This window comes from Magnolia sinica, chromosome 1 (genome assembly GCF_029962835.1).
Source record: "Magnolia sinica isolate HGM2019 chromosome 1, MsV1, whole genome shotgun sequence".
Classification (NCBI taxonomy): Eukaryota; Viridiplantae; Streptophyta; class Magnoliopsida; order Magnoliales; family Magnoliaceae; genus Magnolia; species Magnolia sinica.
Window position 1 is genome coordinate 1,496,129 of NC_080573.1, and position 18,707 is coordinate 1,514,835.

The 18,707-nt window shown below is 38.8% G+C and overlaps 1 protein-coding gene across 1 annotated transcript; it reads left to right on the plus strand.

The window, feature by feature from the left end:
* The first annotated feature begins 215 nt into the window (after positions 1–215).
* LOC131248662 (disease resistance protein SUMM2-like) lies at positions 216–13,317 on the plus strand. Its single transcript, XM_058249076.1, has 4 exons — positions 216–673; positions 2,781–3,042; positions 9,152–12,310; positions 13,179–13,317. The coding sequence occupies exons 3-4, from the start codon at positions 9,157–9,159 to the stop codon at positions 13,211–13,213; spliced, it is 3,189 nt and encodes a 1,062-aa protein (XP_058105059.1). The 5' UTR covers positions 216–673; positions 2,781–3,042; positions 9,152–9,156; the 3' UTR covers positions 13,214–13,317.
* Positions 13,318–18,707: the final 5,390 nt, after the last annotated feature.

The following is an 18,707-nucleotide window of genomic DNA, read 5'->3' on the forward strand; positions in this document are numbered from 1 at the left end:
TGAGAAATCCACACTGTCTATCCGTTTTGTGAGATCATTTTAGGACTTGAAGCCAAAAATGAGCCGGATCCAATACTCAAGTGGGCGGAAAACGCAAGGATTGGACTTCTACAGTTAAAATATTCATGGGGCCAGAGGATTTTCGAATCAGGATAATATTAATGGTTTCAGTTCATCCCAGTAGGAATGACGTTATGAACGGTATGGATGGGATGCAAACATCACTGTCAACCCCAGGGAGGTTTCAACGGTAGAAATTTCTCTACCCACCTTTTCCTTTAATGCGGCCCACCTGAGTATTGGATCCTGCTCACTTTTGGGCTCAATTCATAAAATGAGCTCAAAAAACGGATGGACGGGGTGGATGTCTCACAAACATAACGGTGGGTCCCAACTAGATTTCCAGCGCAGGAACTTCATCAACGTTTGTATGGTCAATGGTCTTTGTAAGCTTTGAGTGACTATTGAAGTTCCCGGCGTCTTTTGTGCCTGCTATTTCCTCTGATTTCCTTCCATCGGCCGTCTGTCCATCGTTGCTACAGATTTCTCATCAGTGCCTTTACAACACCCTGGACAAACCGTTCGACCTCACCTTTCTATTTCTTGCCATTTTTGCACATCAACGGTAGGCCAAACGAGTGCCGTACTTTTTTACGACTGTTTGGAGGTTGAGGTATGCTTAGACAACTGATTCGATAGAGCATGCTTGCATTTTGAGTTCCACCTGCATAGAAAAAATGTTTCCGTTTACGTTAAAGCTTGGTTTTAATTTCTTTTAGCATTTTTACGTATTACTGTCTACTTTTTATATAACTTACATCTTGAGAAATGCTTCCGTTAATCTACCTCCCTACTTTGATTTTTTTTACCATGGATTTGAGAGGGTTTGAGGAGATTTGAGGGGATTTCAAATCCCCTGATATCTTTGGCAACATAGAGTAATTGGGGGTTTGAAATCCCCTGAAGGAGGGGGTTTGAAATCTACGGTGAAAGCTTAGATTACATCTAAAATCCTTCCAAGAGTCGTACATGTAACATGTGTTAGAAGACTATTAATCTATTGGGCACATGGCCTACTTATCATATCCCAACATAATTAGATTATCAATTGCATCATTATAATTACTTTAATATGATGATTTGTGTCGACCAAACATTGTCCATTTAAATTAATGGTTAAAAATCGTTGGTTAGTCATTGGGATATGAACTCTTGCCTGTGGCCCATTCGAGACTTGATATTTCATTATTTTCAGGCAAAATATATATTTCAACAGGCTTATTACAATCATTGTGTCAAACATTACATACGTACATTAATTAAAGATATTAAGGTTGATTTACTAATTAAATTCAATGCCTATAAATATACAATGCATAGCTACTTTTGGATTATATGGGATTATGGATCCAGGGTGCCAAAGACTATGGGACAATTTCAAATATAGGAGATTCTGAATCTACCGGGTTCCAAATCCACGATCCCAGACAGAAGATATTTTCTCTTAGAGAAATCTAAGAGAAGCTAAACTAAGTGAGGTTATTTTTTATAAACTACCCAACTACTCTTTTAACTCACTTTTTTAAGGGGCAGTAAATTCAAGTAGACACTGCTAAACAAGTAATTATGAGTACTGATCTTAAGTCCAGAACAGATTTTTATAGGGTAGACCATGCAAAAATCACAGAGATATGATGATTCAATCCATCCCTGACCTTGATTTAGTCTTGCTTTTCCTAGCCATCATTTTTCTGAGTTGATGAGCATAAACAGTCCATGATGCCGGGTCCCCAACTAATTAGCTGATGGAATGGTTAATTTACCTGTTTTTGTGAATGACATGGATATGGTAGTCCATGAAATGTATGTTGAGCCTGATGGACGGTCTAAATTAATTAATCAACTGGCTAAGTGTCTCAATACAAACTGCATACTCTTCTTCTTTCTTCTTCTTTCTTTCTTTCTTTCTTTCTTTTTCTTTTTTTTTTTTTTCCTTGTAAAAAGGAAAAATTCATTCATAAAATAGGGAACTATACAACGAGGAACATACGGATTCGAGCCATTACACAACTGGATCTCGTCCTCGGTTTCCTTGGGCCCATTCAATCAAGGGAAAAGAAACTTTTGACAGACGATGGGAGGCTCTGAGAACAGCCTCCTGATCTGCTATCTGCCTGCCAACGTGCCAAAGCATCTGCCGCAACATTAATCTCTCTCAGAACATGGCACAGGACAATTTTTTCCCTCTCTTTAGTGAAGGGAATCTAGCCTTCCAAAATCTCACTCTCCTTTTGCGAATGAAACTGTATACTTGTCATATAACTAATTCAAATTAAACTGTCCAAATTATGTGTCCCAGTTTAGATGTATCATGAACCTATAATTACGCTTATTTCTTTAGCTGAATATCGGATCAATGGACATTTATTAAACGGTTAAAAATATAAATATGTATTTGTCCTATTTCAGCCAATAAGTGTTCCATGAAACAGAGGCAGGGATTGTCCAACCAATCTGATCGAATGGTACTAAGTTCCACAATTTAGTAGGTTTGATCTGAGTTAACTCATGTCATATGTACAATTTCTGACTGTTGGTGAACAAATCATGCATCTTACTCTGCCAAATTATCAAATAACTCCCCCTTATTTTAAGACCATTTGCTTCAATTAATAAAACATTGATGGAGGTGTATTGGGAGAGCTCTCTTGGTTTAAATAATGTCAAAGAAGTGCTTGTTTGACAAATAATTTTTTTTTTCTTTCTTTCTTATCCCACAGCCATCTGCTCTTGTTTGGTTACGGTGAGCTTTGAATCACCATTGGAGTTTTGGGCCTCAGTTTTGCACGCTATTTCCTCTGATCTCGTTCTGCTGTCCATCCATTCATCCATCTATCCGACGGTGCTACAGGATTGCTCATTAGTTCCTTTATAACACTAAGGACAAACTGTTTGATCTCACCTTAAATATTTATTGACACTTTCACCCATCAACAGTCAGCCAATAAGCACGGGACTATTATACGCTGTTTGGAGTTTAAGGTACGCCAGCCAACTAATTCAATAGAGCTTGCTTTCATTTTCAGTACCCTTGCATATTAAATGATAAGAATGTCTCAGTTACATTAAAGCTTGGTTTTTCATTGGGATTCTAATGAAAATTACTTCTTCATACTTGTTTAGAAAAGGTTTTTATTTATTTATTTATTATTATTATTAAGCTACCTCATTAATTCAGTTATTTTGGAAAAGGTTTTTATTAAGTTACCTCTTTAAGTTGGTTAGTTTTGCCCCGACATCATCGGTTAGAGAAATATAACGGAAGCTAGATTTGGTGGGTTATTTTTTATAAATGATAAAAGTGCCCATCTCAATTAATACACATGCACTAAAAATTAGTCACCTTTAGTGCAATTTCATGCGTGATAATTTTAGTATGTACTGCTTGCACAAGCCATTCACATTGTAAAAATGAATTAAAATGCCAGTTTCATCGTTTACAAAAATTAACCCACCTGAATATATGATTTCTCTAACTGAAGATATTTTAGTGAAAATAATTGTAATCAATGAGGTAGTTTAATAAAAACACTTTTACATTGCAATGTAATTTTTTCTTTTGTAAGACGTGTATCTATGTGTACATATTAGAAATACCCAGTGCTCCAAGAACACTTTAAATTATAATTCTCCTGGTTGGATTAGGTAACTTCACAGTCCACTCAATCTGAACTGTCCATTAAGTCCAGAACGTACTTGATTTAGTCTTGTTTCTGTAGTAATCCTTTTTTCCAAGACATGGATTGGGATGGTTATGGTTTCCTTATCGAAAGTAATTTTTGATGATAGGAAGTAGTCCATGATGGCCCCCAAAAAATAAACCATTTGAATTGTTGATTGACTATTTTTCATGTATACAATCTTGACCGTCCATATCAAAGGCTACCGATTAGATGGTTAGATTGTTGGGTCAGTGTGATTTGACACGATATGTTGGGCAACCACTAAAGGACAGAGACGAATCAAGAAAGAACACACAATATATCGCATGACCAAGACCAAACACAATCCGAATTTTAAGTGGAAAAACAGTACTTTAGGGATTAATAAAAAAACCATGGTGTAAAACGACGAATATGCACTATATGAAAGCAAAAATTACAAGAGATTGAGTGTTACTGACTTGAACAAACTTCGAATCCACTTGATGAGAGCTAGCTATGCCCTTTAAACCCTTAGCAACGAATTAGAAAACCCTATTTCGATTGTGATTCTCATAATTAAAGTTATAAACATGGGTGTAATCAGGAATAAGGTGTGTCTCAAAGCTTTTTAATTCGTTCCGAAGGATTTCAAGGGCTTGTAAGGGAGATTCGAAGCTTGTTCAAATCAGATAATCTCTATATCTTGTAATTTCTTAGTTTCATAGTGTGTTGTTGTCGCTTGGTGCCATGGTGTTTTTTTTTTTTTTTTTAAAAAATCTTTTCTAAAAAGGGCTTTCCATATTAAATTCAAAGTGTTTGTAATTGAACTTGGTTGTGTGATTGGAATACCTTACTTGATTCATATATGTGTGCTTATGTGTTCCCCCAACAAAGAATAGTTCCAATAATGGATCTACATGAGCTGTGGATGCATCCGTTGGTTGGGTTAAATTTTAGAAACACATTAAGGTGGGGCCCACCAGAGCCAACCGCCCTTTTCTTTGCAATAAGCAATTTTATCATGATAGCGACCACGGCATACACAGAGTGAGATTGGGTGTAAGTTAAAAGAGTAACAACAGGAGTAAATGAGAATTTTTAGATATCGTATATATTACAAAACTGCAATTGCTGGACTCGGGCCGCAGACTGGCTGTAGTACACGGTCTAAACCACCTGGCTCAATTGAAACGGTCCTGAACTTTAAGCACAAGCCAGGCCCTCGAGAGATCCATTATTCTAAATATCTTCACTTCCATGTACAAGAGCCATCTCCATTTAGTTGTTTTAGACTCCAAGTCCTTTTTCAAGTTCTTGGCTTATTTCTTGCATGCTTGACATAACTTTTTTTTTTTCTAAATTATGTTTTAATCCAGCAGTCTCCGTCCATCTTCATTGTCGTTGGTAAAAAGATAAATTATCCGCGAAATTTCTCATGCGCATGCAAATCGTCTGACTCCATCGGATTTCACCATTGTTAATCAATATATAATTTTCACATCAACAGTCAACGAAGCACCTGCCAGTGCTCTGCTACAGCCTACAGGAAGTTGAGGTAGACCTAAAACTAATTCAATGAAGCATTGTTCAACATTTGGATATCACTGCATATTGAATAATGTTTCGAGCATGTTACATGTGGATTGTTGTTAAAATTGTTTTGTAACTTTTGGTGTTGAATGTTACTTCGTGGTAGATCATTTAAATTGGAATTCTGATTAGGAGTTGCTAGCATTCAAACAATAACGTAAATTAACTATTAAAATAAATAAATAAATAAATAAACTTTCTATTTGTAGGACATTATCCAAAGAAAAAAAAAAAAATCCTACCTTCCTCAAGAAAAAAATGTGAAACATTCCATACTCCACAAAATAGCTGTAAAATTCTCTGACACGTTTCATAATTCATAATTTAGCCAAGTCATTAGAGAAAGGCGCTCTTCAGGAAGATTTGTTGAGCCCATTCAATGTAACTCTTGGTTACATGAGCCCAATCACTTACATAGTTGGACTATTCTTTCTAAATATAAGTTAAAAGGGGGACAGAGTTTTAAACTCACCATGTTTGTTAGGAAAGTATAAGTCTTCCTACCCATGATAAATATGGATCTAGGTCGTCAATCATGTGGGTCCACCTCTACTTCCTCCTACCTCCCAATGATTGCTATGATTTGTTGATCCTATTTATCTAATCAATGGCCAATGAACTGGACTCAAGACCACTTTTGGCAAAAAATGGTTCGAACATGGATGTGGCCCATCCACAAGGCAGCTCTAAAGAATCATTTTGATATGACAATGCAAGCCATGGTCAATCTCCAACAAAATGGACGGTCCAAAGCATTACAAAAAAGCTCTGTTCTTGGATTTCGAGGATCCTGCTTGTGGGCTAATCTATAGTTCCATTTCCTCTCAAGAATAACATCAATTTGATGATCCTAAACATCCGATCAATGGCTTACAAAGTGGATGGTCCAGATCAATCATGATAAATAGTGTCTGATCATGGATTCCACTATTAATCCTATGGGCCCTAGTGTCTTATCATGGATTCGATTATTAATCCTATGGGCTACCTCTACTTCCCATTCCTCCCAAGAATCACTTTAACCTGCTTATCCTAGTCATACAATCAATGGCCATCAAAATGAATGGTCCATATCATTTATAAGAAAATATTTAAACATAGATTTGGTATGTTCATCATCTCTATTACTCTTAATGATCACATTGATTTGAGGTTCTTTGCCCTTGAATCAATGGCCAACAAAATGAACAAAGCATTTAGGGAATTTTACTATAAAAAAAACTGCCCACTTAACATATAATTTACGTTACATTACCTTTTTCAAGAGGGTTCTCAATAATATATTCATCCCATTAAATTATGTAGTTGTCATTGGAGTACTTCTATCAAAGGGGTCGGCAGCTTGGGTGGCTTTGGTAAGGCTCGTCATGATGTTTATGTGAAATCCACCTCGACTACCAAGTGTGTCACCCTATGTCAGGCTCTGGCCTCCAGTATCAGCCCTGTAAGTGATTCAATTAGACCACACAATTAGAAACAATGTATAACTTGAACTATAGATGGACCTGCTTTGTGGACCCCATGCCTAAATTTTGGAATGGCATATAATGGTTGGGTTGGATTTTATATAATCGTCATGGTGGACTCGATAAAAATCAACGGTGGATGTCTCTCTCACAACTACTTTATGTGGTGTGGCCTACCTAAATCACAGGCCAGCCTGATTTTTTGGCCCTAGGCCTAACGTGTAATTACACACATCTATTTATCAGGATGGATCTCACATGCATAATGGTGGGCCTCCTCAAAAATCCCAAGTGCATATCCTATAATGTTTTTACTATATTAGTGGAGATCTCTTAGAAGTTGGGTGGGGAAGCCCACACTTGATTTTTATTTTTATTTTTATTTTTTGGGCCTAAAATGCAGTAACCATTAGATTTATAATCACACATTAGGCCTAGGGCCAAAATATCAGGATGACAAGTCATTCAGGTAGGCCACGCCAAAGGAAACAGACAATAACATCCACCATTACCTTTTAAAGGGCTCACTGTAATGATTATATAAAGTCCATTCCAACCATTAGATGCCACACCAAAACTTAGGCACGAGGCCTAAAAATCATACCCATCCATGATTTAGGTGTGGCCCATGGAAGGAAACAACTTGGAGGGTGAGTGTTGCCCTATACACCTTTTCCAATCATGCCGTCCACTTAAATCATGGTTGGGGTTGGATTTTGGAACCTAATAAAACATGGGGTGAGACACCTAGTGGTCCAAGTGGATTTTATATAAACATTACGGTTGGGGACCACCTGAGCTGCCAACCCCTTGCCAACTTCCCGAAACAAAATCTAATGGAAGCTAGACCAATGTTAATTACATTAATTAAAGGTGTAGCTAGTTGAAAACCTTTCCCAGAAGGATTCCAGAATGTAAATTATACATTAAGTAGGTAGTTTTTTAAAAAAAATTCTAAATCATTTACGATAAAAAGTCATTTGACCGTCGATTAGGGACTCGTATTTGGTAGTGACCCCTAGTACCGAGCTCAATACTGGTCAGTACTAGAGAGGCTCTGTGAGCCTCACCATGATGTATGTGTTTTATCTATGCCATCCATTTGTTTTTCCATCTCATTTTACAGCATGAACCCAAAAAACGAGGTAGATCCAAAGCTCAAGTGGACCTCACCATAGCAATTGGCAATGATGAGTCCCACCACTGAAACTTCGTACGTGGACCTCACCATAGCAAGTGGCGATGATGAGTCTCACCATTGAAACTTCATAGGGCCCACTGCGATGTTTATTTGACATCTAACCTATTTATAAAGTCACATAAACTTGGATGAAGGGAACACACAAAAATCAGCTTGATCAAAAACCTTTATAGCCCACAAATTTTCAACAGTGGGTGTTCAATCTCTACTACTTCCTGTGGTGTGGTCCGCTTGAGCTTTGGATCTGCTTCATTTTTGAGGCATGCCCTAAAATGATCTAGAAAAATGGATGGACTTCAAACAAAACATACATATGGGAACGCAGAGCTTTGACCAGTATGAGCTTGACACTACCGAGTGTTGGGATTAGACCATTAATCTTGTGGCCCCACCTCTAATTCCATTATTTGTCTGAAGAATCACTTCAATATGATGATCTTTAGCCATTAGATCAATGGCCAACAAAATGGATGCTCTAATAGTTTATGAAAACATCTGAAATCATGGATCCAGATAGTTCATCTTCTAGGCCCCACCTCTGTCCTCCATTCCTCTAAAGAATCATTCTAATTTGATAACCCTAATCATTCTATCCATGGCCTATACTCTTGTTCATTCAGACATGAAGATGCAGGCAAAAACCTAAGATGGTAAAGACTGGACAATATTCTAAACAAGTTGCTCCCTTTGGTTATTTCATAAAAATAAAATGATATTTTAAGCTATAAAATTATTATTTTAAAAATTAATAATTAAGGGCCTATGGGCCTGTTTGGAGGCCACTTAACAATGAGTTCATCTGATTTTTAGTGCTAGTTATGTATTAAAGATCATGTTACAGGGATTAAAAATATAGCCAACAATTTATATAAATTATAATCTCTAATTAATATGAAATTGATGTCAAATAAAATGAGATGAACTCATTTTTAGTTGGACTCAAAACACAGCCTGACAGTGTCCACACACACACACACACATTATGATAAATTTATGTCTATATGAAATGAAAATGATTCTATTTGATAACTTACTATGTCAATTGCTACAAATAACTTACAATCAAACTCATTTCTTTTATCTTTATCTTTTTCTTTCTAATTTGAATTGTTGCGCTTTTTTTCTTTCATTTATTCCTAGTTGTTCCAATTTTTAAGTTATGATATGTCTACCTCTATTGTGTGGTGCAGTGACTATGGATTTTTTTAAGGCTGTTCTTGAAGTTGTGAAGTTTTTGTGGGATCCTCTTGCTCGACAGATAAGTTATGTGAAGAATCTAAATAAAAATGTGGAGGATTTGAGAAAGAATATGGATGAACTAACTAGTAAAGAAAATGATGTGACTAATGAAATTGAGAGAGCTAAGTTGCAACGGAGGGTTCCCCGGGAAGAAGTGAACAACTGGTTGAAAGACGTCGAAAATGTTAAAAACGAAGTGACAGTCATTGAGAAAGAATTTGCTGAACAAGAGAGATGCTGCAATGGATGTGTGCCCGATTGTTACACAGCTCGAAAACTAAGCAAAAGAGCTTTGGAAAAAGCTTCTAAAGTGCATGAGCTCAAGCAAAAAAGTTTATTTGAGGGTGGAGTTGCAGTTGATCAGCTACCGGCAACAGTGCATACCTTACCCACAACATCTCTAGAAGGTAAAACATCAGCCGAAAAAACTTTAGAGCAGATTTTGGGTTGTATAATGGATGCAAAAATAGGAATGATTGGCGTATATGGAATGGGAGGGGTCGGGAAGACGACCATCATGATGAATATTAACAATCGTCTCAAGGATGCCAAGCATTTTAATAGTATTATCTGGGTGACTGTATCCCAAGATTTTAACTTGGAGAGGCTACAAACTGATATTGCAAAGAAAGTTGAATTGGTCTTACAAGAGGGCGACGACGATGTGAGCAGAGCATCAGCATTATATGAAGCATTAATGAAGAGGCGAAAGTTTTTGCTCATCCTCGATGATATGTGGAAGGCATTTTCACTAGAAAAAGTTGGAATTCCTAAACCTAGTAAAGAAAATGGTTGCAAGATAGCATTGACAACTCGGTCATGGGATGTTTGTGGTGGAATGAAGACAGACAAGGTCATTAAAGTACAAGTGCTTTCTGAAGAGGAAGCCTGGGTTCTATTCAAAGATAATATTGGTAGTGACGTGGTGCTGGCTTCAGATGTGCAAGAAATCGCAGAGCTTGTGGCTAAAGAATGTGGAGGTCTACCACTAGCACTTATCACAGTCGGTGGGGCTCTTAGAGGGGTTAAGGATGTTCATGAATGGAGGGACGCGTTGAATCAATTAAGAAGCTCAGTGACTGAAATTGAAGGCATGCAGGATGAAGTTTTTGGGCGGCTAAAGTTCAGTTACAATCGCTTGAGTAATGAGAAGAGTCGTGCTTGTTTCTTGTATTGCTCATTGTATCCAGAAGATTATAAGATCCCTGTAGAAGAGGTGATTAAATATTGGATTTGTGAGGGGTTAATAGATGAAGTGGGGGATATCCAAGCCAAAATTGACAACGGGCATTCCATAGTGAACAAGCTTGTTCGTGCTTGCATGCTAGAAAGTTCCATTGATAATGTTAGGTATGTAAAGATGCACGACTTAATTAGGGATATGGCGATCGGCATAACCAAGCATAACCCTCTCTTCATAGTCAAGGCTGGGATCGGAATGGAAGAGCCTCCGAATGATGATGAATGGTTAACAGAAGTTGAGAGGGTTTCATTGATGAGGAACAAAATCCACAGCCTCTTAGCAACGCCAAACTGCTATAAACTCACTACCTTGTTTTTGCAAGATAATCCTCTTCAAGGTCATATCTCTGCATCATTGTTTCAGCATATGTGTAGCCTCAGAGTTCTTGATCTCTCCGATTCTCACATTCAGCGCTTGCCTGACTCGCTTTCTGATTTGGTGAACCTCCGTGCACTGGTGCTAACAGAATGCAAGTATTTATCCACGGTTCCCTCACTAGCAAAAATGAAAGAGCTAAGGCTGTTGGACCTCTCTTCCACAATCATCGAGGTACTTCCGCACGAAATGGAAGGATTAGCAAAACTAAGATTCCTTGACTTATCGGGAATGTACAAATTGAAAACGATTGAGACAGGAGTAATATCTAAGCTTCTCTGTCTTGAACACTTTATGGCATTGGGCGATGGCTTTATTCAAGCATTCAAGCCTCAAGAAAGAAAGGTATCAGATGAGCTCGCAAATCTAAGTCGGTTGGTTCTTCTTAAACTCTCCTTTCCTAACCTGGTAACCTTCTCACACTATGTCAAATCTGAGCAGTGGCGAAAATTGAAGAAATTCTCTTTCTTTGTGGGAGCTGAGGATCCGATGTCTTATAGGCAGTTTTCTTACATTAAGGGAGATGAAATCGGAGATGAAATCAACTATTTATATGAGGTGGAGCATTTGGTATATCTCGAAAATCTGCGACTTGGCACCAGAAAAAGTCCTCTCTTGCTGCCTGCCAACACAATTGAGTTGGCCATTAAAAATTGCACAAATTTCTCCCGACTGTCGCTTCTCTCCTTAACGAATGTGGAGGGATTGAAGTTATGCTACATTAACGAGTGCCGCAGAGTGAAGTCCATTTTGTCAGTTGAAGATAATGCCTCTTTCCTCACATCCTTAGAGCACTTACTTCTTGAGGAAGTACCAAATCTACAAACTGTTTGTCAGGGAGTACTTGCGACACTTGGCACCTTTCAAAGCTTGAAGACCATAATCATCGTTAATTGCCATAGGCTGAAGAATTTATTTTCAGCTGGGTGGTTGAAGAATCTTCAGAAGCTTGAAACAATTTTTGTTAAGGACTGCGATGGGATGGAAGAGTTGGTGGCCGAAGAAGAAGAAGATGAGATAAGTGTAACAAACGACATCAATAATGACATTACCATCACGCTGCCTATGTTAAAGAATATCTATCTTTCAGATGTGCATAAACTGAAGAAGATTTGTGGCAAGGTACTCATGTGCAGTTCTATGGCCTTCATTAAAATAAAAGGTTGTCTTAAGCTGCAGAAGATCCCTTTCTCCGTTGGTACCTCACCCGTGACTTTTGAAGGAGAGATTGAGGGAACGGGAAAGTGGTGGGATAAATTGGAATGGGACGATGCTGCCATTAAACCACTCCTCCTTCCCCTTTACAAAAAATTGGAAGATGACGACACTGACGATAGTGACGATGACAACGATAGCGACCATGATGATGATGAAGAAGAAGAAGAAGAAGAAGAAGATGATGATGATGATGATGTTCATCATTATCACCATCATCATGAAAAGGAAGCATCTGAAAAAGAAGAAACAGCTATCACAACAACAAAAGAAGAAGGTACCATATTCCCACCTATTCTGATATTGATACCAGTGATCTCTTACGTGGTCGCTGCCATTTCTTTCATTTATGTTTGGAAATGACCCAACACAACTATAAACTATTAATCTTACATGCATTGCGACGCTTTCTAATAATCCAATTGGTCAATCTGAACTGTTCATTAGGTCCAGCACACATTTCATGGGCTGCCATGCAAACCACAACCACAATGATCAGGCAATCCTAATCATCCTATAAATGCCTCATAAATGAACAGTCAAGATCGCTTACAACAGAGTAGTCCTATAATCAATCTGCAGGGCCATCACGAATCCTTCTAAAAAGTCACGTTTCCCTTGCAATCCTAAACATCCCATCCATCGATGCGGATCAATCTATCGGTATTACTTTTGCATGGTAGCACACAAAATGTGTGTTGGCCTAATTGAATAGAACATCAACTGTCCCAATGCAACTAGAGCACTATAACTTATGTTGGTTTGTTAAAGTTGGATCGTTTCTCATCTATATTTCAATCAGGAGTGCTACTAATAAGTTACTTTGGCTAGGATACTACACAGATGCCACCCCATGGTACGCAGTAAATGTGGCCAACATGCACTGATCAGGACTGTTGATGTGTGGGACACCACTCTGATAGGTTCTATCAAGTAAAGCCTGGAAAAAGAGTGGTTGGATCAAGACAGAGAAACGGTGCACATTGAAACAGCAAATGTCACAATGACTGGATGCTCAAAGTTCTCTAATCACTGCCTATTTTGATTGAAACATTGGCCCTCCATATTGACAGTCTTGATCTCTACACGTTTTTGCCCTGTGAGTTGCATGGGCCTTGCTTACATAGAATTTTTTTTTTTAGAAGGTCTGGATGGTCCCGCTTGTTCTTCTCTTTCATGACAGACAAACGAATGGCGAAATAAGAAGGTTATGTGAGATGGAGTGAAGATTATGGAGGGGAAAAATCTAGCGATCGTATGGCTGGGATCATTCAACGGCATGCAGGGTTCCTTTTGTTTTTTTTTTGTTCCTTTTATTTTGTGATTCTTTTTTTGTACTAGGGACATACATGAAGTACATGGAAGAGTCCACCTGTTGGACGAAATGCTCAGGTTAATTCGATCTTAGTATTCCAATTAGGATTTTGTTAATGTTATCAGATGAGGCCAAAACTGCTGTTTGTGCTGAAGGATGATTTTTCCTGTTGTACGCTAAGTTTGTGTATGTGAAGCCATGGCTGTTTCATCCAAGCTATTGATAGTATCACACCTATAGTAGATGGATTAAGTATTTGCAACTGGTCAACTCTTAACATTTCCATTATTGGCATACAAAGGAATGGTTAAGAGTTCATGTTCATAAGGTGAGTACACTGTTCATGCCAATATTGGATATTGTATTAACATAGGCAATAGCGAGCCTCTCACTGCGACAGAGCAAAGTTTCCTCGTTTGCTTCTTGGTATATGTCATGCAAGACAAATCTTGTATCTGGTACACACCCTGCCTCCCTCATTTGCCCACTCAAACCCTACAACTGCCCATAAATCTCATCTTTTTTAGGGTGGGAAGTATCTGTTGTCTTCTGAAGAAGAAATTCTACTGCTACTTATTTGGTTTACCGTTAAGTACTCTATGCATATAAGTCTTGCTAATCCAAAACTTTTGTGGGCCATGAAAAATGAAAACAGTTTCCTCCATTGATTTTCATTTCTCTTTGCTATGGCCCACCAAAATTTTAGATCAAGATGAAAATTTGTCTCTTGGGGTTTCATGGGATTCCGTATCACATGGACTGTTTGGATTAGACGTCCATGATACGTGTGCAAAGGTGCACACGTGCAAAGGTGCCGAGCATGACTATATGTGTGTGTTAGGAATGCCCGCCCTACACTCATGCACTCTACTTCTGACCTCTAGATGGTTATTTGCAGACAATTTCACCTCTAGTTTGTTCTGTTAGCGTGGAGGAGTCTTTTAAGTTTTCTACAAACTAAGCACAGTGATCACCAAGTTCCATGTTTCTGTTGACCCAGCTACGGTTCATCAATGTTTCCCAAACATTCACAGACAGATCAACAGGCATCATTTCGATGGACTCCATGGCTTCATCCAGATACCCTGATTTCCCAAGCATATCCACAATACTCACATGATGCTCCATGGCAGGGATAATACTATAATCCTTGCTTATCGATTCAAAATGTAGAATTCCCTCATCAATTGCATTCAGAACATGCAGTAAAGACCCCAATAAACAAACACCTATCAGGCCTCAGCTCTGCTTGCTTGAACCAGTTGAACATGTCAATAGCCTCCTCTCCAAGAAAATTGTTCGCAAACCCCGTTAGAATGGTGTCCCAAGACGTAAAGCTCCACTTGGGCATTTTCCCAAACAGATGGTAAGCATCGTGCATCGAACCGCATTTGGAGTACATCTCTGAGATCTTGTTATAAACCCAAACTTCAACTTGAACCAGTGTTAGATCCAAAATTTGAAAGTGTTAGATCTCAGTCCAAAGCATCTCCCCAATTGTCAAACGAACCATTTGTACTAGAAAAGACCTGATGAGCTATATTATAACTGAGGATTATAATCCTCGATAGAGTGGAATGGCAGAACAAGATTCATGCTGCTGAGACTAATTAGTTGGTAGAAAGGCTTAGATGATGATTATGATGATCAGGTGTAGAACCTTCTAAAGAACTTTGGACCCACCTTTAACCTGACTTTAATGAATTTGGATCGTCCAAAAATATACCCAACATATCCTTCCAGGACTCCACCTTGGGACGCCGATTCGCTACTGACAAGTTGAGCAGCGAGACTCGTCACCTAGTTCTGTGGGGCCACCATGATGTATGTGTTATATCAACACCGTCCATCCATTTGGAGATAACATTTTAGGGAATGAGCCAATGAATGAGACAGATCCAAAGCTTTAGTGGACCCCACCACAGAAAACAGTGGTGAGAGAGATGGCCACCGTTGAAACCTTCCTAAGGCCCACCATGATGTTTATTTGAAATCCAACCTGTTCACAAGTTAACACAGACATGAAAGAAGGGAAAACACAAATATCAGCCTCATCTAAAACTTTTGTGGCCTTTAGAATTTTTAATGGTGGGCGTCACTTTTCCCACTGTTTTCTGTGGTGCGTTCCACTGTAGCTTTGGATTTTACTCAATCTTTGGCTCTTGCCCTAAAATGATCTCTCAAAACAGATAAACGGCATGATACAAAACAAACATAATGGTGGGCCCACAGAACTAGGTGACGTCACTTCAGCAGGGAGTCTCGCTGCTCAACGTGTCGGCAGCTAATGAGCGTCCTCCATCTTCAACCAACTATTAAATTTCATTCAGTTAACCAGTTGATGCAATAACTAAAACATTTAAATAATAAAAAAAAGGCTTTGTATTTTATTAAATTACAATGATTGATAGCCATGTCCAATCATCAAGTGAACCGTTGCAATAAAAATATATAAAAAGAGGAAAAATAATAATAATAATAATGTAGAGACTTTGAGGATTCTTGCGAGTGGATTTCCTTGAATGTGCTTGTGTAGTTTAAAATTCTGTTGGATTTATGCTTATGCTTCAATAATCTAAACCAACTATATGAGGTGAGATACCAAAATATTCATAAATTAAATGCATAATCTAAACCAACTATATGAGGTGAGATACCAAAATATTCATAAATTAAATAAGTTCCAACCCTTAGTCATTTTGTTTTTCTCTTGGGAGGGACAGGGCAAGGCCCTCCCATCACAACTAAGGGCTTAATAGTATAGGGCTGAGATCAGGCCAACCAGGGCTCACAATGTCAAACTAAATCGGACTCGATGAGTCTGAGTGTACTCAAATGAGTGACAGCAAGCTCTGGCAAGTTGTTAATCTAAGGGGAGTAAATATGTTGAGGCCATGAAGCCCTGACGTGTTGAGATTTAATCGAGCCAGCCCCTAGCCGAGTACATACCGGGTGTAACACCTTTCAAACGTGCATTGTGTTTGGAGCTGTACATGAGTCAAACGGATACCTGTGGGCCCCACCATGATGTATGTGTTTCATCCATGCCGTTCATCTATTTTTCCAGATCATTTTATTAGATGAGACCAAAATGAGGTATGTACCAATCTCAAGTTGACCACATTACAGAAACAGTGTTGAATGAGCGTTAACCATTAAAAACTTTTTGGAGGCCATAAAAGTTTTTTTTTTTTTTTTAACCTTCTGGGCCTGTATGACCTAATCAACAGATTGGATGTCAAATAAACAGTACATTGGGCCTTAGGAGGATTTTAATGGTGGATATCCAATCACTATTGTTTTCCCTCGGTGTGGTCCACCTGAAATTTATATCCCTCTCATTTTTGGGATTAAACCTAAAATGATCTATAAAAGTGGATGAACGGAGTGGATGAAACACATACGTCATGGTAAGGCCCACACAGCACCGGCCACCAGCCAAGGGCGGGTTGCAGGGGAGTATCCGATCTGTTTCCGAGTCAAACCGAGTTGAGCTTGGCAGAGATAAACGCTAGATCCTGAGTCATAGCAGACACTAAACAAACTGGCCTGCAAATATATAAGAAAAATCCACCAATTTGCAAATCCAAACGGGAGCCCTCTCATTAGCACACCGAAACCCAGCTCTCTATCTCTCATTTTCTTTAAATCCGTGATTCCTCGGTAGACACGCCTCTTCCTCACACGGCTCCAGCACGCAGCTTAGTTTTTAATGGGACCACCGCGATATTTGCATGAAATCTAATCCAACCATTACAATTATCATCCCACATTAGATACTAGGAAAAAAAATGCTAATTTTTTATTTGAGTGGGCCACGCCAACAATGAAAGAGATGTTCAGGGTTGAATTTTATAGAACCGTGAAATCCACTTAAACCATCATATGTCAAACCAAATTGCATGGGGCCAAAAAATCAAGCCTATAGGAGAGCGAATTAGGTAAGACCACGTACTCACCCAAGATATGGTGTGGGTGGCCCTTACTGTGGGCCAACCTTGATGTCTGTATTTTGTATCCATGTAGTCCACTGGTTTTTTAGATCATTTTAGGGCATCATCCAAAAAATGATACATTTACCAGGTGAACCATATCATGGGAAATAGTGGTGATTAAATGCCAGCCTTTAAAAACTTCATCTGTATGGTGTATCCATCCATTCAAATAACAAGGTCACATAAGCTGGATGAAGGGGGGAAAAAAAAACAAATATCAGTTTAATCTAAAGCTTTAGTAGCCCATTAATGATATGGTTTACCTCGCACGTATCTGCTGCATTTAATTTTTTTTTTGTTTTGCCCAATGACTTGAAATAGAGAAATGAATGGACGGCGGCGTGGATGCATGAGTGGTGTGGATACAGAATTCATACACCAACGTGGCCCCTACAGTAAGGCCCACACACCCTTTTCGGTGTCCGGGTCTCATCTAACCCGTTCACCGTGCGGATAAGGATTGAGTGGACGAGGTTGCTCCACTTGTCTGAGGTTGTTCCACTCGTCCGTGCTTCGATGACCATGAACCAATAGATAGGGATTCAATAAGAAGAAACAATTTCTACAGTTTTTACTCTCTCGCATGGCCTACTTGATTTTTGGATCCGTCTAATAAAATGATATTGTCAAACGGATGGACGGGTGGATTTCCAACAAATATAATGGTGTACCACTTTGCATCTGGCGCGGTAACTTTCTGCCACAGGCTTTCACAGTAAAACGGGTCCCCTTGTGCTAGGATGCTAATGGGGGCCACCGTGATGTTTGTGATAAATCCACCCCATTCATCCGTTTTGTAAGATCATTTTAGAACATGTGAAAAAAAATACGATGGATCCAATACTTAAGTGTGACACATTAGAGGAAACATTGGAGATTCAATGACCACTATTGAATTATTTATTAGACACAAAAGCTTAGTATCGAGGTAGGTTTTTGGTGATTTCACTACAAAGCCGAGTTAAGTTGAATTTTAGCTAGGGTTAGGTATTGGCGGAGCCGAGCCGTGCCGTGCTGAGGCTGGACTCGGTTCGACTCGTGTACAGCACTTACGGTAGCCCATGATCTTTAGAAGTCTTGTAAAGTAAACTACATCTTTTCAAAAGGTTGATTCTTCGGCATAAACCTGCGTCCTTCAAAAGGTGGATGCATTGCTTAGCTGGATCGTACGGACAATAATTAAATTTGACGTTGCCTTACTTTTCAATGCTTTCTGAGCTGGACAATACACATGAGGATTGAGAGGAGGGTTGCATTACTTTTCCAAAAGCGGATGTGTGACACAGAGGTATGCATGTGCGCAAATACATTTCAATCATCTCCTTCAAAAGATTACAGTAGTGTAGGATTCTAAACGAAGCACG

Excerpts from the sequence above, each read along its gene's own strand:
- LOC131248662 (XM_058249076.1), top strand. The coding sequence starts at position 9,157 with ATGGATTTTTTTAAGGCTGTTCTTGAAGTTGTGAAGTTTTTGTGGGAT. Across the intron at positions 12,311-13,178 it reads CACAACAACAAAAGAAGAAG|GTCTGGATGGTCCCGCTTGT; the intron begins GTACCATATTCC and ends TTTTTTTAGAAG.